Source organism: Psilocybe cubensis, chromosome 3 (genome assembly GCF_017499595.1).
Source record: "Psilocybe cubensis strain MGC-MH-2018 chromosome 3, whole genome shotgun sequence".
NCBI lineage: Eukaryota > Fungi > Basidiomycota > Agaricomycetes > Agaricales > Agrocybaceae > Psilocybe > Psilocybe cubensis.
Window position 1 is genome coordinate 2,634,349 of NC_063001.1, and position 18,375 is coordinate 2,652,723.

An 18,375-nucleotide genomic window follows, 5' to 3' on the forward strand; every position below is an offset into this window, starting at 1 on the left:
TGAAAGCCGTGCGCCAGTACTGAGGAGGTTACAGGACAACAGAGAGTCACACTCACGGTCCACAGTCCAAGTTCGATGAATTATGTAATGCTAATTGCACTTTTTTTGGGAATGTGATCAAGCCTCTTGGTTCACAACTTGCGAGAGACAAATCTCAATCATGGGTCGGGGTATTCTGCTCACTTCAAACTTGCCACAACTGCAGAATCTTATAAAGCGAGATCCTGTTGCATATAAGGAGGAATTTCTTCAGCAATGGAATCATTACAACAGCATTCGACAAATCTTCAGGATTAACCCTGACGAGCAAGCCCAGCACTATAGAGAGCTTGTTTCCTTCATCGCTCAGGTCAGACTCATCAAAACCCTTGGTCTCTTTTTGTATACTGATCTACTACTTCTCAGGTCTCAACTTGCTATCCTAAAGAAACAGCTGAATTTCCTACCCAAATATCTTCTTTGCTGCTTGAGAGCTATGGCATTCTATCTCCAGATACCCGAAAATGTCTGGTACAAAACCTAGTAATGCTTCGGAATAAAGATGTCATCACCTCGATTGAGTATGTTTTTTTCTTCATTATCGTTGGATTAATATCTAACTAGACCTAGGCTTTTGAAATCGTTATTCCCTCTGCTTCCTCGCACTTCCTCATCCGCTCTGCGTACATATATCCGCAAAACAATTCTCTCAGATATCAAGGTGGCTAACCAAAAGTCTCAAAACCATAAACTCAACAGAGCTGTTCAAGCAATGTTGTTCGGCATGGTGGAACGAGGCATGGGTGGAGAAGTTATAGGTGACAAGGGCAAACTACGAGCTTCTCAAGGCCCAACGAACAGTCGCGAAGGTGCTAATACAGACGAGGCAATGTGGGCTGTCGTTCTAACCAAAGAACTTTGGCGGAAAGGCGTCTGGTACGTTCTTGAGATCTTTTATAGTTATTTATTGATCGCTTCTTATAGGAATGACGCCAAATCGGTTTCCATTGTGGCTCAAGGATGCTTTCATCCTGTTACCAAAGTGCAGAGTGCAGCTTTGCATTTTTTTCTTGGCAGTGAAGAAGAAGATGACGAATCCGATGAGGAGGAGGTATTTATTTTGATTATGCTCTTATTTTTCTGTATCAATTATTTTTTGCTTTCAAACAGAATGTGGATCTTAAAGGTCTGCATCATAGGCGTGAGGTCAACAAAAAGACCAGAAGCGCTGACAAAAAGCTGAGGAAGCAGCTGAAAGTCGCAAAAAAAGTAGGCACATTCATTTAGCCTTCCTACCTATGTTTTATCTGTCCCAACAGAAATTGCACAACAAAGAACCCAGCTCTCCTAATTTCTCGGCAATTCAGTTACTTCACGATCCCCAGACATTCGGCGAAAAATTGTACGACATGCTAAATAGCTATGACAAACGCTTCTCATTGGACCATAAAATCCTCATCATGCAGCTTCTTTCCCGTGTCATGGGATCCCATAAACTCTGTGTCCTTGGTTTTTACACTTACATTGTCAAATATCTTTTCTACAAGCAACTTCGCGTACCCAGCATTCTTGTTGCACTCGCGCAATCTGTACACGATCTAACCCCTCCCGACGCCGTTACACCTGTCATCCGGAAACTTTCACAGGAGTTTGTGCATCCTGGTGTGGCAAGTGAAGTTATTGCTGCCGGGATTAATGCTATCCGAGAAGTCAGTAGACGACAGCCATGGGCCATGGAAGAAGATCTGCTAGGCGATTTGATCGAATACAGGAAAAGCAAAGATAAATCTGTCACAGCAGCTGCACGCGGGTTGCTTAGACTGTATCGAGAAGTCAATCCAAGCATGCTGAAAAGAAGAGAGAGAGTAAGTCATTTCGTACCCATATTCCGTTCCCAGTGTTAAAATAATTACAATTTTCAGGGCAAAGAGGCCAGTATGGGACTGGCGGGTGGGAGTCAACCACTACCCTATGGTCACAGTGCTGAAGCTGCTGTCGACATTGAAGGATTATCTGTAAGACATCTAGCTGTTGTATTTTTTAATTTATCGTGGTCTCATGGTTTGTCCAGCTCCTTGAAGATCATCTTCAAAAACTACGGGAGGAAGATGGTGTAAGTTTGGATGGAGAGGGTGAGGATGACTGGAATGGCTGGGATGTCGAATCTGACTCTGGTTCCGATTCTGATTCCGAGGAGGAGTGGATTAATGTCAATGATGACGACGATAACGATCTTGTTATCACTGATAGCGAAGATGAAGGAGACGAAAAAAAGAAACAGGGTGAATCATTGGAAGATGAATCTACCCGAATATCTACGTTGGCGCAGACGAAGGTGAAGCAGATACGTTCCGCATTTTTAACCTATTGTTAACCTATTGGTTTATGTCATTGTTCTTAGATTCTGACCCCAGCCGACTTTGCTTTGCTCAATGATTTGCGTATGAAAGCAGCCGTCAAAGCCGTCGAAACAACTGGAGGAAGTAAAGCAAAACGCAAGCTTGCGGCCCTGGAAGCTTCCCAGAAAGCCCGCAACGACGAACAAACCCATGACGAATTCATATCAGAAAACGATATCCTCGGTCCCCGCAAAAAGGCTAAGGCCGATTATGCTGAGCGTATGGCCTCCATCCAGAAGGGACGCGAAGGACGCGAGAAATTCGGCTCAAGAAAAGGGAAACAAAACAAAGCAACCCCTAGTAGCTCTACGAACAGAGAAAAGGCTAGGAACAAACCTATCATGATGATTCTCAGTAGTGGAGCCGTCAGAGGCAAGAAAAAGGCGTCGCTGAGAGACAAGCAGCAGAAACTTAGAGCTCATATCGACAAAGCCAAAAAATCGGGGAAATAGACATCGTGTACTTGCTGTATTTTGATCGCACACTATAGTTGGTTGATCTATCGACATGTCAAATTTGCAGCTTCTTAGCGAGCTCCAATCCAGATGCAAGATGTGATAGTCGAGCATCGACAACGAAGCCCTACAGGAAAGAAAGTTTTCAAAATAATTTCTTTTTTTGAGTTGGTATGCCCCACACGAACCTTTTCATTGTAATCTATGGCAAAAGAAGTCAGCACGCAATTGAAGAGATCTATATGGAGTTTCATACCCTCTAATGCAGCGTTTAATTTTGCAATTTCCACGACCTTCGTGACGATGAATTCTCCTGGGTCTAGATTAGGCTTCGGTAGAGTCAATTCGTCTTCCATCACCACATTCAGAACAACCAGTTGCATGTTCGCATTTGTCAATCCTGGTAAATGTAACCAGGTCGTCAGATATAAAGACTAGCTAACGATTCAGATTTTTAGTATATACCTGGATCGCTAACAACGACAGGAGACACCTCCATGATATCATCTGCAGTGTATCCAGTTTCTTCGTAGAGCTCGCGTTTGGCAGCTTCTTCGACGGTTTCCCCTTCATCGATCAAGCCTGTCACTGTAAATAAGCACATTGTAAACCTATAGTAGGGATCTGTTGACCTGCAGGTAGTTCTGAAATCTCGAATCAATGAAAAGATACTAGAAATAAGGTACCAGGCTTGATATACCGATAATGTACTTTCCAACGGGCGGCCTGAATTGCTCAATAACAACAGTTGAAAGGGGGAACGCATTGGACTTCGATCGCAGGACGGCAAATATGGCAACACCTGATTTAAATAAATCACCAGAATATTTGGATGAACAGCATAATGCAGACCATCAACTCCAATGGATTTACGGGTTTTTCTTTCTGCAGATTCCCAGATTCGCTTTATAGACAACGTTGGCTTTCATTTGGATATTAGATAGCGGAATCAAGGACCTCTTTCCCTTCCTGGTCAGAATATTTGATCTTTTTTAAAGTGATCCATCTGGACGATGCAGAACGGTCAATCGGTAAATGAGATTGGAGGTATTGACACCCAAGATGCTTACTTGGCTTCAGAGGCAGGCATCTCCTCTTTAGATAATATCCTTGGTTCATTGTGAGACATAGTGGATTGAAAGAGGCGTTTGGAAGCAGCTGCTGGTGATCTTGAAATTGTGGAACGTAGATACAAACACGATCGGCGTAACATAAACTGCCGAAGAATTACAAGTCAACAGCAATTGGAGGTTGCATCATACACCGGTCATGTGACTGTTATGGAGTTGTTGTTGGACGCGACTGCGACAAGATCTACGCGACACAGGTTTACCAAAATCCGCTCATGGACACCCGGGAAGATCTCCCCCGCGTCTCTGTGGGCTCTGTACAAGATTGGCAAAAAATGAGAAACAACTACAAAGAAGCTGCTTTATCACTAATACAACAACACGCGGCAGCCTCCAATATCTCCGCCCACGAAAAAGATGTCCTATTGGCACATCTTGAGCAGGTATGCTTGATGAAAACACACCAGAAGCTTTAGCCATTAAATTCCATGATTAGTTTATTCAAAGGACGTTTAATCTTGCAGAGCCGAATTTGCGCGTCAATGGCAACAACTTTGAATCTCTGGATGAGAATGGTCGAGGTATGCAGTGTTGACCTTCAAAATCATAGTGACTTTCTGAGGGATATCTACAGAAATGGAGCCTTTTGACGAAGCATTGGATAGACGTATATGGTCTCTAGCTGACACTAGACTACAATGGCACAAGCGAATAGCAGAAACGCGTCGAACTGTTCCAGTGGAAATTGAATCTACTGTCTCAGCACTGCTTGAGCGTCACAGAGAACTCGATGCGATTCTTCTACCTGTGGGATCTGAAGATCTATCGGAAGAAGATACTACCACGGATGACGATGGTAACACGAGTTTTCTCTATTTTCATTGATATGCTGACGTTTTCTGTCCTATCCAGTTAATCATCGCGTAGAGCACTGTTTACAAAACACATCTGCGTTGGCCAATGAACTGGACCAAGTGAGTTATATTGCATCTTGCTGCATCTCTCAATAATAATTTGAAACAACTTCAGACAATTTCTCAGCAACAGGAACGAGGAGAACGAGTGACGGTGATTGCGAAAGAAGTGAAATCCCTAAAGCCATGATAGTAATGCCACATAAAAATGCAAAGGGCAGTGGGTAGGTTGATATTTTCTTCTGTACAACAGGACATTTTGTACAAACATACACAACATATAATGTAATAATGTGTACTTTTGAGAGAGTTTCAGACTGAAGCAATGATCCAAAAAGCAATAAAATTTTACAGGCAAGCTTGTTACCCTATCATGATCCTCGAAAACCTCCTCCCCGTCCTCCCCCGCGTCCTCCAAACCCACTACCTCCACGGCCTCCCCCACGACCCCCAAATCCTCCCCCTCCGCCGCGCCCACGACCACCGTCAAATCCTCCTCGTCCGCCACCTCTTGGACCACCCCTTCCACCTCCACGCGAAAATCCTCCCCGTCCACCGGGAGCTCCACGCCCTCCACCGCGACCAGGAGGTCCACCTCGTCCACCACGGCCACGTTCTGCGAAGTCAATTAGTATATTCAAAAGGCGGAAGCACAGAGTAAACGAAGTATTCACTTGTAACACCTGAATAAAGGAATAGTCAAGCTATGAAATCTGGCAAAGAATGATGTCTTTCCACATACCACCGGCAACTTTGGGTTTAGGTAGGAATCGTTCGATTGGCAAAAGTTTATCTCCACCAATGTAGACTTTGTCGCCCTTCTTGAAACTGCTTGCAACCATCCCCTCTCCCATTTTGATCGAAAAATAGACTTCGTTAATAGGGCCAAGAATCTCATCCACTTTGCCAATCTGTGATTTATTTTGCAAGTATATTGGGGCATTGAAATATGGGACTTTGTCGGTCATTAGCGAGGAACACAGCATCTCGTCTTCCACTGCGTGAATGAATGTGCCCATTTCTAATCCCAGTTTCAATTAGTGTAATGAAATGCAACAGAATACGTCAAGAATACCCAAGACCTGGTCTGGAGGACCGAAGTCCCGCTGCTGAAAGCCTCCTCTACCTCCTCCACGGGGAGCTACAAAAATATCATTAGACACTGGTGAACACAACGTCTCATAAGGAACTCACCGCCGCCGCCACGACCACCGAAGCCTCGTCCTCCGCGACTCATTGTATCGAAGAGGTGATAGTCTTTACAACGGAAATAAGTCACAAATTGATTGTAGAGGGGGGGCCGGAAGGAAAGGTCGAAGCAAATACTATCAGTATTAGTACCGTTGTAAAAACATTTGTGGAATGGGCATTTGATTGGATGATCACGTATTATGTAACCAAGCAGGCATTTGTTGAACGGCCAATTTGTTCACAAGCACCGTAATGTTTGCAGCTACTAAGTAGCCATATCGCTTCTTGTTGAGCAAATAATGTACAAGAACAGTAGTATATATGGTACAATTGTTAAGATAATGTATCACTGAACCCTACTTCAAAAGCGAACGAATGTAAAACTTAGAGTAAGTGTTTCTTTAAGTGACTCGGGATAAATAAGATCCCTGTTAGCAACTTGTACGCCAGAGAAAATTAAAATCAAGCTCTGCAATAAAAGTACAGAAACTCGATGTGTATTGATATTATCGTCTTGTCGGCGTGTCTAAGTGCGTACTAGACATGTTTACAGGGTTGTTTGGCAAATTCAAGTTGCTGAGACGTGGGAGACGAATTTTCAAGGAGGGTGTTATTGAAAGAGCAGGCGAGTGCGGTTGGGCTGAAGATGAAGTAGGTGTCGTAGTGACATGGTTGGCTGGATGGAGTTGACCATGGCGAACTGGTGTCTTGATCATTTTCCGCGAATCTTTCTCGGCCTTTTCGGTTTTCTCCTGTTTGTCTTCTTTACCACCTTTTCCAACTTCCTTCGTCCCATTAACTTCAACCCCATTCTCCATAGCAACACCAATGGGCAACTCGTCGTCTCGTACTTTCCGTTTTCTTCCTCTTTTTTCTTTTGTGTCCTTGATTGTAGCGTCGACTTCTTTCGCTTTTATTTGACGCGGGGTACGAACTACCCGCTGTGTCTACAATTAATTTAAATATTGGTTCAAATATGATTTGACGAGTCAAAAAAAAAACCTTCTGAACGTCATTTGACGATGTCGCAAGAAAGTCAAAGAGAGGAGGTTTCATCAGGGAAACTGGTTCTTCTTCTTCCAACTAGTTCAAGATCAGAGGATAAAAAGAAAATGATATGACAAATAACTGACCTTGACCTTGATAGGTTTCGTCTTCGAGGTGGTGGCCGCTGCACCGTTATTCGAGTCTTCCGCATGCTTAACAGAGCTCTACACAGGAAGGTCTTAGTACACTCCACCCCTTCTACAATAGAAACCGTGTTACCCGTGAAGAAACAGTGGTGAGAGGTGTATCGACGTTATTTCGGCTTCTCGATCTTAATTCTCGCGTGCTTGCTTCTGGAGGGTTTGTGTGGGATGCACGCCGTCTTCTCAAAGCAGATATCTTGACATTGGTGGTAGTTGTAGCATCAGCAGAACGATTCGTGGCAGGAGGTTTGACGGCACTCTTTTTAACAGGCTCTGTTGGAAGGGGATGCTGATAGAGTTGTTATTATGACATAGGGCAGACAAAAAGTGAATAAGCACCTTTCTGGGTCGACCGACTTTGTTCTTTACCACTACAGGAAGTTTCGGTGGATCGGTGTCCGTCTGGATAGCGCAATCAATCACTTTTTTTGCCGGAACAGTCGTGCCACGAGTGTGGGAATGATTGAATCGTCTGGCCACAGACAGATCACACAGCACCTGGAAAATGGTTTAGCGTTGATTACTTGCGCCATATCATTGAATAAGGTACCTTCGCCGCGAAAGATTCATCTACCTCGGATGTAGCCTGGCCATTGGGAGACATCAAATGGTCATCCGAATCGTCGAGAGAGCTCAGAGATGTGAGAGGAGATGACATCCCAGAAACCGTGTCCACTTCCCTGAACGACGTTAAGCTTACAAGAAATCTCCTACGAGTTGACACATACTTGTTGGAATGCTCATTGTGCTTGTTGAGTTTGTTCCAAAAATCGAGAACAATGACCCTCTCAGGAACCCGATATCGACGCCCATTGATAAGTACCTCATCTACGTTGACGTTGGGTTTGGGTGGGGCCGAAGAATACTCTGGATGTATAACTTCGATGTTTCCATTATTAAATTGACGCGGCCTGGTGATTTCTATAGGAGGTGCATGTTGTTTTGGTATGCGTCGCTTATGTGGCTGTAGTTCCCAAAATGAGACATTGAAAGCAAGCCACATGTGATATGGGAAGCTTACCATAACCCGTTCAGCATGGTTTGGACACATCCACTTCTTATTTAAAGGAGGCAAAGTCAAGAGCGGGGGATCAAGGCAATCCATATGCCAATGAAGATTGCAGTAGTCACAGGAGACGATACTTTTCCACGCGTCTGGGGGGTTACCTCTGGATGTCGCTCTTCGAGGTCGCTTTGCCGGCGGCGCATCCGTAGTAAGTTTTGTGGGAAGAGCAGAAAACCCGCATTGAAAACAAAGCACTGGACCTCCATTTCTATCCCGGAGGCGGTATGGGTCCCGCTCTTCCAACTGACCAAGACGACTAGTTGTGAAAATAAGTGTAGATTAAGCGATAACAAAAAGAAATATTACTTTAGGCGAGGTGGTTTGATTTCTGATGTATCAACATAGTTTCCCTTTGGCCCAGAACCAACTAAGCCATTGTTGAGAATGGAGAGGTTGAAAAATGAGATATAAGCGCACCGTCTTTGAAGTATGTCCTGATATCTTCAGGCAGTTGAAATTCGACAGGATTTGATGTCTGTAGTTGATGTATGGCAGCTGATAGCAACGATGGGGGTGGCTTTCGAGGAGGATTCTGTAACGCCAGTTTTGTTGTGTTAGTGGTGGATCAAGTCGGATTCGATGCTGTAATCACCTTGCGAGCCACACACGTGGAACAGAACCACCGAGCCTCCCCATCATCATCAACGTTTTCCATAGGAGGATCCAGGCACCAGAAGTGAAACGCTCTGGGACATCCATCGCAATATACGAGAGACCCATAGGAACGGCAGGAGGAGCAATGGTCTTCGTTATTGAGCTGCGAAGGAACATAAGTAAGAGACATGGGAAGGAACAAAAAAGGTAGACTGACAAGGTTGCTTGGTGGTTCTGGGGTGAGAAGAGAGAATGGTTTTGGTTCTTCCTTTACATGAAGAGGAGGTGTGTCCGTCTCCTTTGCCTTCCCCTTGTCTTTTTTCTTGGGTCTGCCACGCATTGCTGGAGGGGGAGGAGGGGGAGGGTCGACTAAATTGACGGATGAATTTGACCGAGAGAGCGACGGCTCTTTATCTAGTCCCCCATTTACCGAATCTGAGTCGATGATAATGGGCTGGGCGATAGAGTTCGTCCCAAGGTCCGTGGAAGTTGAAGACTCCATTGCAGGCGCCGTTGAGTTGCCGGCTTGATTACGAGCTGACGCTCGTTGTGCACGACCCGTTGCACTGTTGGATTCATAGGAAGCATAATAGAACAAAAGATTTGAGGACAAAGTCAAGGAATTAAAAGAGGCCATAATTTTATGAGCATATATTTTGCCACTGAATCGCAAAATTGAAACGCACCCTTTGTCGATTCTGGATCGCTTGGAGCGGGGCCCGTCAAGGTCACCCTGTCCAATTAAAGTCCCATGCGAAAGCCCAGAATACGTGGATCCAGGATCCGATGGTGGAAGATAGGAATAAGTAATGGAGGGTTTCTTAGGATCGCGCTTTAAAGAGCTCTGCTGCAAAGAAGCTGAAGACGGAGGCCCTGGCAGAATTTCAGTAGCAAAACTTGCATCACCCTCAAGATGAGGTGGCTGATGCACGGCGACACCTGGCAGCAAATAAGGTGGCAAGCTCGCCGTCGTAGCCATTCTCTCTGACGGAGAAATGGATGGAACGCTGAAAAACGTCGGTAACGGAGACGAGAGTAAGGAACAAGCGACAAATCAGGTCAGGCCGAATTGCACTAGTCGGTACATAAATACTGCCCGAGCACTGGACACATTTCTATTTAACTCTTAAAATCTCTAGACACAGTATTTTACGAGTAAATTCAAAGGGCAAAATACTAGGACAAGGCTTCACAAAAGAATGATATTCTATTGTTCGATGGTTAGACCAACGGTTGACCCACTGACTGGTAATCACCCGAAACGACTTCCAAGAGCTCAACATACAAAGGTTTGGGTAGCAAAATAGAAGATAATACACCGATATCATGATGACCATCTTTTGGCACTTGTCGTGTCCAGGAAACGATTGGCTCTATTGCGGAGAATAGGGCACTTGCGCAAACATTCAAGACCGTAAAGTGTTGGCGCCAGCTTATGATCCAAAAATCTCACCGTACCTCCAACTTAGGACCCCCAAACAGTTTGCCACCTTGACATAGATGTCTCGTATACAACTTGTATAGGTCGACACGCAAGCAAGGAATTCTTGGTGGTATTCTGACTCGGGGTCGGTTGAAGGTTTAAGTTGTCGGATTAAATGTCATATACGCATGGACAATTGTACAGCTGTGCACCGAGAGCAGGCAACAGCATTGCAGTCTCCAGTAGCTACGAGCAGGTGGGACATCCCAAAAACAAAAATTAAATCCTGCAAAAAAAAACCTAGTATGTAACAGCAACGTTTTCCAAAGTTGTGTTAAACACTACGAAAACGACAAACAAAATTAGTGGAATGAGAAGTGGGAGGCCCAACTAAAATATACCTCGAATAAATTGAGCGGCTTCGATATTTTGACGAAGATGCAGTTGGATGAGCTGGGTCATCGTGGCATTGAAATGAAAAAATGAACATGTTCAACCTCACAAAGCCAAACACGTTGTTAATGACTGTCCGAAGTCTGCTACTTTTTCGTTACAGTCACTGTCAATGGCTAACACAACAGTTAGCGGTGCAACTGCTATCCACGGTCAAAATCCCCAGGTACGACGTACCCACCTTTTGTCACATACGATTCTCTCCTAATTTGTTTAGTTTTTAGTGGAAACTGTCATTCGAAATAGGATCTATGAATCGACGTATTGGAAAGAGCACTGTTTTGCGCTTACAGGTCATTCAATCTGCTCTCCTTTGTATATTCCAGCTGACAGTTCCTTCCTGGTTAGCTGAATCTATAATCGACAAAGCCATTGAGGTTCGATTTATTGGCGGCGTTTACGGGAACCAGAAACCAACCGAGTTTCTATGTTTACTGCTTAAACTGTTGCAAATTCAACCTGAGAAAGAGATATTGGTAGAGTACTTGAGGGCGGATGAATTCAAGTGCGCTAACCAACCGTATTGCTTTAACACTACTAACCTTCAGGTTTAGATATTTAAGGGCGCTTGCAGCATTATACATTCGGATGACATTTCGCGCTGTAGATGTATACGAGTTGTTGGAACCGCTACTCAAAGATTACAGAAAACTACGCCTCAGAAATATGTGTAAGTGTCAACCAATCAGTGCTATCTTTTGTCTCATTTTTATCTAGCTGGGTACTCCTTGGTTTTCATGGATGAATTTGTTTACAGCTTACTGACCGAAGAAAGAGTTTGTGACATTATTATGCCTCGACTGGCCAAACGACAAGTGCTGGAGGAAAACGGGGAACTCGGTCCTCGCAAAAGCAGACTGTTGGCGGCCATGCAAGGCGACAGTGACCAGGAGGACAAAGACAGTAGCAAGAGTAGGAGTACGAGTAGGAGCAGAAGCAGAAGCAGGTCCCGAAGCCGGAGTTCAAACAGAAGCAGAAGCAGAAGCAGAAGCAGGAGTTTCAGTCGAAGTCGAAGTGGCAGCCTGGCGAGGAGCACTGGATCTGGCCGTAGTAGGAGTACAAATTCACGAGACGATGCAAGATATGTTTCTCGCAGTCCTTCACGGTCAATGTCACGGTCTCCATCTCCCAGTGGAAGTAATGCAGATACTATGGATGTGGATGTAAAAGAGTCGTAGTATATTGTACTTTACTTTTTTTCTTCTATTTTTTGCTCCCTCCATTTACCCAATTCACTCGATAGCAACTTCCATCGTTCCTCCACAAATGGCATCCCTTCCAAAGATTGGAGCGTTTCAGGTGACATGAAGCCCCGATTTTTATGTTCGCCATACCACACTGTTGGTAGGATAATTAGCCCACGGCTATAAGGACATTAACACCGACTTACCAATGTCTTCTCGTCGTGTCGGTGCAGCGGATATTCTGTCGACACGGCCTTCGACGCAGTCTTGGAGAGCAAGTGAATTATAATATTTGCAAACAACCTTCCCCCCGTTCTTTTCTATCGCTTCAATTGCACTTTTGCTCGCGCGCGATGCAATGACATAAATCGGGGTATGAAAATGTTGAACTCCCTGTAATGTATGTATATTGTGAATATAGAAGGGCAAGCCTGAGGACTTGGGAACGTACGTCTCCCAAAATCTTAACTCCGTCGTGTACTTGATGGATACATCCACTCTCAAGCAAGTCTCGGGCAGTAATTGGGTTGTCGGGAGACGATGTTAAGCGCCCTTGGTCTATCCAGTGTTGAATTCGATCAAGGTTCACGGGAGCGTACGTTTTCTCATTGCTGTAAGAGATTCATTTTGTTACCTTTCATTTTATATGGACGTTGGGCCATTGGAGACATACTGGTTCACAAAACCACGCTTGGGGAATAATTTGGTGATTGGTGTCTGTCCACCTTCAAAACCTGGCTTGATACCAGGGCCTGAACGCGACTTTTGACCATTGGCACCACGACCTGCAGTGCCACCGTAACCTGAACCTTGACCTCTTCCGACACGTTTTTGCTAAGGGACAGTTTCAGCAAGGAGCGCTCAAGGACTGGGAATAACTGACATTATGTTGCGACCCCGGAGCAGGTTTCAAGTTAGCAAGAGTAACGCGCGCCGCATTGATTCTAGACGCCATGGAATAGTTTGTAGGCCGCAATTGGGACGGTGTACGGTAAGAAAGGTACCGTCACCGACAATGAACTTGCGCTTAAGGCGGGGGTCGGATGAAGGAGTGCTCGGCGTGCTGCTTTCCTGAAACAGTAATTTTTTGTCGGACCGCTCATGCCGGTACTGTGACACCAACGCCAGCTCTTTTCCATCTCCATCACTTATTTCACTATCGCCTTCTCTTCAGCTTGTCATTCCCACACGTTATGTCTGCTGCTGCTCTCAGGCCCATTGTTACGATATGTGGAACAACTGGGGTGGGAAAATCGAAGCTAGCAATCGAACTTGCTTTGCATCTGAATCAAAGCAGCAATAAAACTCAGTGGCGCCGTGCCAAAATCATCAACGCTGATTCCATGCAGGTTTATAAAGGTCTCGATGTAATTACCAATAAAGTCCCCGTTAGCGAACGACATGGAATTCCACATTTATTGATGGATTTCAAACAACCAGGAGAGCAATATGTTGTTGGGGAATGGGTGCAGGATACTCTTAAATTGGTCAGTCCATGTATATCATTGCTCGATATGAGTATCACGTCTGTTATGTAGATAGATGAAATGCATAACAACGGAGAGTTACCTATCATAGTGGGTGGGACATCGTACTGGATTCAGCACCTTATTTTTCCAAATCGTCTGGTCTCTAAAGAAGTAGATGGGCCAGGACAGCAAAAGGAAGCAGTCTTGTCTGGGGATCTCCAAAACGCGGTTCTTAAGTTACCTCCGGAACTCTTTGCTTTGTTTGAAAATCTTCCACCTGAACCCCCTTCTGCAAAACTCGATCCTGACAATGCTTTCAAGCTGCACCAACTTTTATCTCTTCTCGACCCCGTTATATCCGGACGTTGGCATTGGAAAGACACCAGGAAGGTACTAAGAAATTTGGAGATTATAAAAGAATCTGGCAAACGTCCCAGTGAAATCATTCAAGAGCAATCCAAGGTTACTACAGATAGCAATCCAAGGTTACTTTTGCACGGTTTATAGAATACACTATTTTACTGATATCTTTCAGATTTCGTACCTTGTGTTTCTGGCTATACTCTGAGCCAGTAGAGTTAGGTCGAAGGCTTGACAGTCGCGTGGACGACATGATTTCGGTGAGTACAGTACATCTTCATAAGACTTTCGTTAACGCGACTCAGCAAGGTCTCGTCGAAGAGGTTAGATCTATGCGCAAATTAGCAGAAAATAATTCGTCTTCTTGGGACCAAACAGACCGACCAATTCTGGATTACACGCTTGGTATTTTCCAAGCTATAGGTGATATATTGAGAGTATCGGTGAAATCTGTTCACTGAATTGTTACATAGGTTATAGAGAATTCTGTGGCTATCTGGATCAACCTACAGAATCTTCGTTCAAAGACGCAGTTATTCGCATGAAACTTTCAACAAGGCAGTACGCAAAAAGGCAAATATCTTGGATACGAAACAAATTGCTTCCTGCTATTGAACCAGCTTCTACCTATGTCCATATGTATCTTCTGGACGCCTCTGGTACGCGTTGAATGGTATGAAAAACTGACTGAGTCTCATAACAACCTAGCACTAGGAGATGATTGGGTGGCCAACGTACAAAACCCTGCCATTCGATTACAGAATGGTAAGCCTGATCACGTCGTCAAATAACACCATTACTGAAATATGCCAGCCTTTCTTTCCGATCGAGAGTTGCCCGCTCCCAATACCCTATCAGACACGGCATCCAACTTGCTTACTGTGGCGCCAAAAGATGTCAAGTAAATGCTATTTTTGTTGATTTCTTCTTTATGTTAATGTACTCTTAGTCCAACGTCAGTACTTGAAGCCAGAAGAAGGAAAGTCTGCCCAGTGTGTACAGTCCAAGAAGATCGTCCTGTAATGATTGAGGAGGGAGCAGAATGGGAGATCCACCGAAATACTAAAGCTCATCGAAAAATGGCTTCAAGGGCAAGTAGGAACAGTAATTCGGACTACAGGGTAAAAACGAATGTTGAAAACGCACAGACTACATAATTTTACTATTATAAAATTGTTGACTGACTCGGCGATCCCAACGTATGAAGCGAGAGTATTGACCAAGTACCGCCATGGAAAATAAATGCGACCGGCCACGAGTTTGTTTAGATATGGTGGTATCTTTTTCAACATTGGTTTTTAGGTTGGGAAATCAGTCGTCTCGTTCCTTGGTGCAGACTGAGGTACATCATCATCTTCTGATTCTTCACCATCAGAGAGGTTTTCCTCAACGTTTACCCCGTCGACTCCCGGTCCTTCGTTTACAACCTGTTCGAATGTGTCGAATAAACTCGAAATAAACAATTGGTCTTAAAAGTTTAATTCTTCACGAGTTTGTGATGTGAAAATCAGGCCGATGAAGGGAGATCTTTCCCCCAGGAGGAAGCAACGGCAACATTCATGCAAGCGCACGCACTGTCTGGATTCAAGAAACATTTGAAAATAAGGTTGTCAGTTCCGGTGATCCATTCATTGAGGGCGTCTATCTTGAACATCGTATAAGTATAGTTGTCGTGGCTAAAAATATTGTGGCGTACTAAGGGTTTATACATAATACTTTATACTTAGAATCTTCTTTCTCATTCGCTTCGCACCGGAAGGTGGTACTAATTAAAAAAAGTGTTAGCTGTTCGGGCACTGGAACGTCCTCTGGTGTAGATTCTCTCCAGGGTTAAAAAGGAGACCAAAAGCTTTGTGGTGTCCCGGCGACGTCACGATAGGCTTGATCTTCAGTGACGAAAGGGTTAGCGGAGGTTTCAAAAACTAAGGGCATTCGGTCGGTGTTTGGTGGAGGACAAGTGGTGACGAGCGCGGCTGGAGGAGTAACTGGGCAGGGATTCCTCCAATGCGGAGAAGGGCGTGCTATAGTTGAGGTTTAGGAAGGTTCAAGTTATAGTCAACCTAGTGAGATAGCAGGCAAAATGGATATGGTAGATTATTTGTTAGATGTAATCTAGTATACATCTGTCCAAACAACACACAATTATACTCACTGCTCCAGCTATATGCTGCAGACAGAGTCGAGCCAGGTCGAGCCTAGCTTAAATTAAAGAGAAAATTGCCGAACTATAAAACGACGAACGAACATCGAGGTTGACATTTTTCCATTTACCGGACCTGTCTTAACGGGACTAGGTAAACACGGAAGCCGAGTTCTTGATTCATCATTGTCTAGCTTGCGCATCTTTTCTCTCGGTCTCAACTTGAGACTCTCGTGAATAATCGCTGGTGTTTTTTCTTTCTTTGGGACATGTCTCTTTAACTCCTCTCTCGATCTTCCATTTCAATAGTCATGATGTCACATTCTAAATCATCTCCACAGTATATATGCAGAGGTTCTTGCCTGAACGCAGCTTCACGAGTGCATCTTGCGTCTCATCATGCGATTTAATCAACTCTGGCTTCTAGTAAGCCTTCCTCTGGGGTTTTCTGCGTCTTTTAGGATCGGACAGGGTCTTACAGCAGCGTTAGACCAACAATGCTCTGCACAGGTTGAACGACAACCGGTGTATGCTGCTGCGCCCACTTCCAGTGGAACGATTTACCAGGTGCTCTCTGATGACCCCAAATTCTCGCGAGTGGTCAAAGCGATCAACTTCGTCGAGGATGTAGTATCTCTTCTCGATGATTCGTCTGTGGAGTAAGTGTTGTGACAATTCAGGTTAGATAGATACTGAGACAATGCTTTCCAGATTAACCTTCTTTGCTCCTCCGGACCAAGCACTTCATCATCCAGACCACCCTCATAAGCTTCTTCCGCCCATTGCTGGTGAAAGGCCAGAACAGACCATCGGCTCTTACTCCAGATTGAAGGCTTCCATCAGACAGGATATCAAAACAACAGGCAATGTCGACGAATTCAAGTACATCTCAGAATTCAAAAATTTAGAAGATGCCATTGAATTGCTCGACCAGTTTGAAGCACTCTCCAATGATGATGACGGCGACGACAAGAAATGCAAAGAGATACTCAAATTTATCTTGCGAGCTGTGCTGCATTATCACATCATCCCCGAGAGTCACGACGTCCATGAATTAACACGCAATACGACGTACCCAACCAAACTCACCATTCCAGGGGCATCTGACGGTCAACCACTACGGCTCAGAGTTTCGCAGTCGGTCATTCCCCCATTCACTGCCATCAACTTTTTTGTGCGGGTGTCTCACCCAAATATCAAGGCAAACAATGGTCGGTCACATCATCCACTGAGGGACGTTGTATTAATGAAATTTTAGGCATCATTCACGTTGTCAATCACCCAATTATTCCACCTCCTTCGGTATTTCAAGAATTATACTTAGCCCCTCGCCACTTTTCAACTCTGGTAATTATTAATGTCACAATTCTCGTAGGCAAACTGACCGTGGTTTCCAGACGTCAGCACTTCAGCGGTCCGAGTTGACAACGGACGTTGATCTCAGATACGTCCATGGCAAAGGGTTTGCCGGAGCATCTTTGGTGACTGTATTTGCCCCCACGAATCGTGCCTTTAAAGCCTTGCCAATGAAGTTACAATTGTTCTTGTTCTCGCCAATTGGAGAAAGAATCTTGAAGAAAATACTTCAGTACCATATCGTTCCAGACATCGTGGTGCACTCAAGTTAGTTTTTTTTTTTCCGTTATGATACTTCCTACTCAATGAGATTTTTAACAGATTTCGTCCATCATACCAAAGCCCATGACCTTCCGGACGAGGCTATCGCTTATTTTGACGCAAAGCCTCAAATCATTGGTATCTCTGACTCGAATATGCTTTTTGATATCGAGGAACGGAAGTGGCCTGTATTTTCGTGGGTCATGAAGTGAATTGATTTCTGATACGAAAATACAATATGCATACTGACTCATTCATCACTAGGTTGTTACATTCTGGTTTAACTCGTCGCGGTGAACGTAAACCGCACGTGGAGCCTGTATTTTCGACCAACCTCACTCTCGACACACTTTTTGTTAACCACACACTCCGCACACACATCTCTCAACACAAGATCAACTTTCCTTTCCCTGGGCCAAAACGACCCTCCATCATTGACACCAAAGTGTTCGTCAACCATCATCCTGTGGTCGCCGCCGACGTGGTCAGCTTAAACGGTGTTGTCCATGTCATCGATCGGTTACTGGATCCACGCAAAGGCAAAGGTCACCACGGCCACCATCATCATCATGAGAAATCATCTCGTGTACGCAAGTATGATGATGATTGTCATGACCGCTCGCATGATGATCGCCACCATCACAAACATCACCACAAGCACCATAAACATCATAAACACGAGGAGACGGATGTCTATGCCGCAGAATATGATGATGTGTGGAGCGATTGGGAGAGTTGGTTGATCAAGTGGGCGGATGAACAGGATTGAATGCGTTAATCACCGGGTCGCGTTCGGCCTTACCTTTGTATTATAGTCGTGTATGCAGCGAAATGAGGAAATGTACATATTCAGTTAATCTTTTTTTTTTGC

The 18,375-nt window shown here is 44.6% G+C and overlaps 9 protein-coding genes across 9 annotated transcripts; 5 read left to right on the top strand and 4 right to left on the bottom strand.

Annotated features, from left to right (window-relative positions):
- Window positions 1–160: 160 nt before the first annotated feature.
- JR316_0003670 (Protein sda1) lies at window positions 161–2,830 on the top strand (the record flags this gene model as incomplete). Its single annotated transcript, XM_047889441.1, has 9 exons — window positions 161–349; window positions 406–560; window positions 610–915; window positions 964–1,090; window positions 1,150–1,248; window positions 1,299–1,844; window positions 1,902–1,994; window positions 2,051–2,314; window positions 2,381–2,830. The coding sequence occupies 9 exons, from the start codon at window positions 161–163 to the stop codon at window positions 2,828–2,830; spliced, it is 2,229 nt and encodes a 742-aa protein (XP_047751815.1).
- Window positions 2,831–2,888: 58 nt separating this feature from the next.
- JR316_0003671 (putative Nudix hydrolase P35G2.12) lies at window positions 2,889–3,962 on the bottom strand (the record flags this gene model as incomplete). Its single annotated transcript, XM_047889442.1, has 7 exons — window positions 2,889–2,960; window positions 3,022–3,035; window positions 3,090–3,233; window positions 3,299–3,421; window positions 3,534–3,559; window positions 3,707–3,802; window positions 3,904–3,962. 7 exons carry the CDS (start codon window positions 3,960–3,962, stop codon window positions 2,889–2,891), a joined length of 534 nt encoding a protein of 177 aa, XP_047751816.1.
- Window positions 3,963–4,539: 577 nt separating this feature from the next.
- JR316_0003672 (uncharacterized protein) lies at window positions 4,540–5,007 on the top strand (the record flags this gene model as incomplete). Its single annotated transcript, XM_047889443.1, has 3 exons — window positions 4,540–4,759; window positions 4,816–4,877; window positions 4,933–5,007. The coding sequence occupies 3 exons, from the start codon at window positions 4,540–4,542 to the stop codon at window positions 5,005–5,007; spliced, it is 357 nt and encodes a 118-aa protein (XP_047751817.1).
- Window positions 5,008–5,188: 181 nt separating this feature from the next.
- Window positions 5,189–6,054, bottom strand: JR316_0003673 (H/ACA ribonucleoprotein complex subunit GAR1; the record flags this gene model as incomplete). The annotated part of the gene is made up of 4 exons (XM_047889444.1): window positions 5,189–5,433; window positions 5,560–5,838; window positions 5,893–5,958; window positions 6,012–6,054. The coding sequence occupies 4 exons, from the start codon at window positions 6,052–6,054 to the stop codon at window positions 5,189–5,191; spliced, it is 633 nt and encodes a 210-aa protein (XP_047751818.1).
- Window positions 6,055–6,514: 460 nt separating this feature from the next.
- JR316_0003674 (uncharacterized protein) lies at window positions 6,515–9,837 on the bottom strand (the record flags this gene model as incomplete). The annotated part of the gene is made up of 13 exons (XM_047889445.1): window positions 6,515–6,955; window positions 7,011–7,091; window positions 7,142–7,219; window positions 7,275–7,487; window positions 7,568–7,696; window positions 7,749–7,878; window positions 7,927–8,162; window positions 8,220–8,520; window positions 8,571–8,631; window positions 8,682–8,796; window positions 8,857–9,021; window positions 9,076–9,424; window positions 9,545–9,837. 13 exons carry the CDS (start codon window positions 9,835–9,837, stop codon window positions 6,515–6,517), a joined length of 2,592 nt encoding a protein of 863 aa, XP_047751819.1.
- A 1,009-nt stretch (window positions 9,838–10,846) lies between these two features.
- On the top strand, window positions 10,847–11,912 carry JR316_0003675 (Pre-mRNA-splicing factor 38A; the record flags this gene model as incomplete). Its single annotated transcript, XM_047889446.1, has 6 exons — window positions 10,847–10,900; window positions 10,952–11,027; window positions 11,083–11,239; window positions 11,289–11,404; window positions 11,452–11,658; window positions 11,881–11,912. The coding sequence occupies 6 exons, from the start codon at window positions 10,847–10,849 to the stop codon at window positions 11,910–11,912; spliced, it is 642 nt and encodes a 213-aa protein (XP_047751820.1).
- An 11-nt stretch (window positions 11,913–11,923) lies between these two features.
- Window positions 11,924–12,873, bottom strand: JR316_0003676 (50S ribosomal protein L15; the record flags this gene model as incomplete). Its single annotated transcript, XM_047889447.1, has 5 exons — window positions 11,924–12,072; window positions 12,125–12,311; window positions 12,370–12,529; window positions 12,592–12,752; window positions 12,802–12,873. The coding sequence occupies 5 exons, from the start codon at window positions 12,871–12,873 to the stop codon at window positions 11,924–11,926; spliced, it is 729 nt and encodes a 242-aa protein (XP_047751821.1).
- Window positions 12,874–13,111: 238 nt separating this feature from the next.
- Window positions 13,112–14,904, top strand: JR316_0003677 (tRNA dimethylallyltransferase; the record flags this gene model as incomplete). Its single annotated transcript, XM_047889448.1, has 8 exons — window positions 13,112–13,405; window positions 13,457–13,872; window positions 13,923–14,007; window positions 14,053–14,170; window positions 14,221–14,406; window positions 14,456–14,512; window positions 14,561–14,648; window positions 14,697–14,904. 8 exons carry the CDS (start codon window positions 13,112–13,114, stop codon window positions 14,902–14,904), a joined length of 1,452 nt encoding a protein of 483 aa, XP_047751822.1.
- Window positions 14,905–16,286: 1,382 nt separating this feature from the next.
- JR316_0003678 (Fasciclin-like arabinogalactan protein) lies at window positions 16,287–18,273 on the top strand (the record flags this gene model as incomplete). Its single annotated transcript, XM_047889449.1, has 6 exons — window positions 16,287–16,546; window positions 16,599–17,098; window positions 17,146–17,234; window positions 17,285–17,510; window positions 17,565–17,700; window positions 17,769–18,273. The coding sequence occupies 6 exons, from the start codon at window positions 16,287–16,289 to the stop codon at window positions 18,271–18,273; spliced, it is 1,716 nt and encodes a 571-aa protein (XP_047751823.1).
- Window positions 18,274–18,375: the final 102 nt, after the last annotated feature.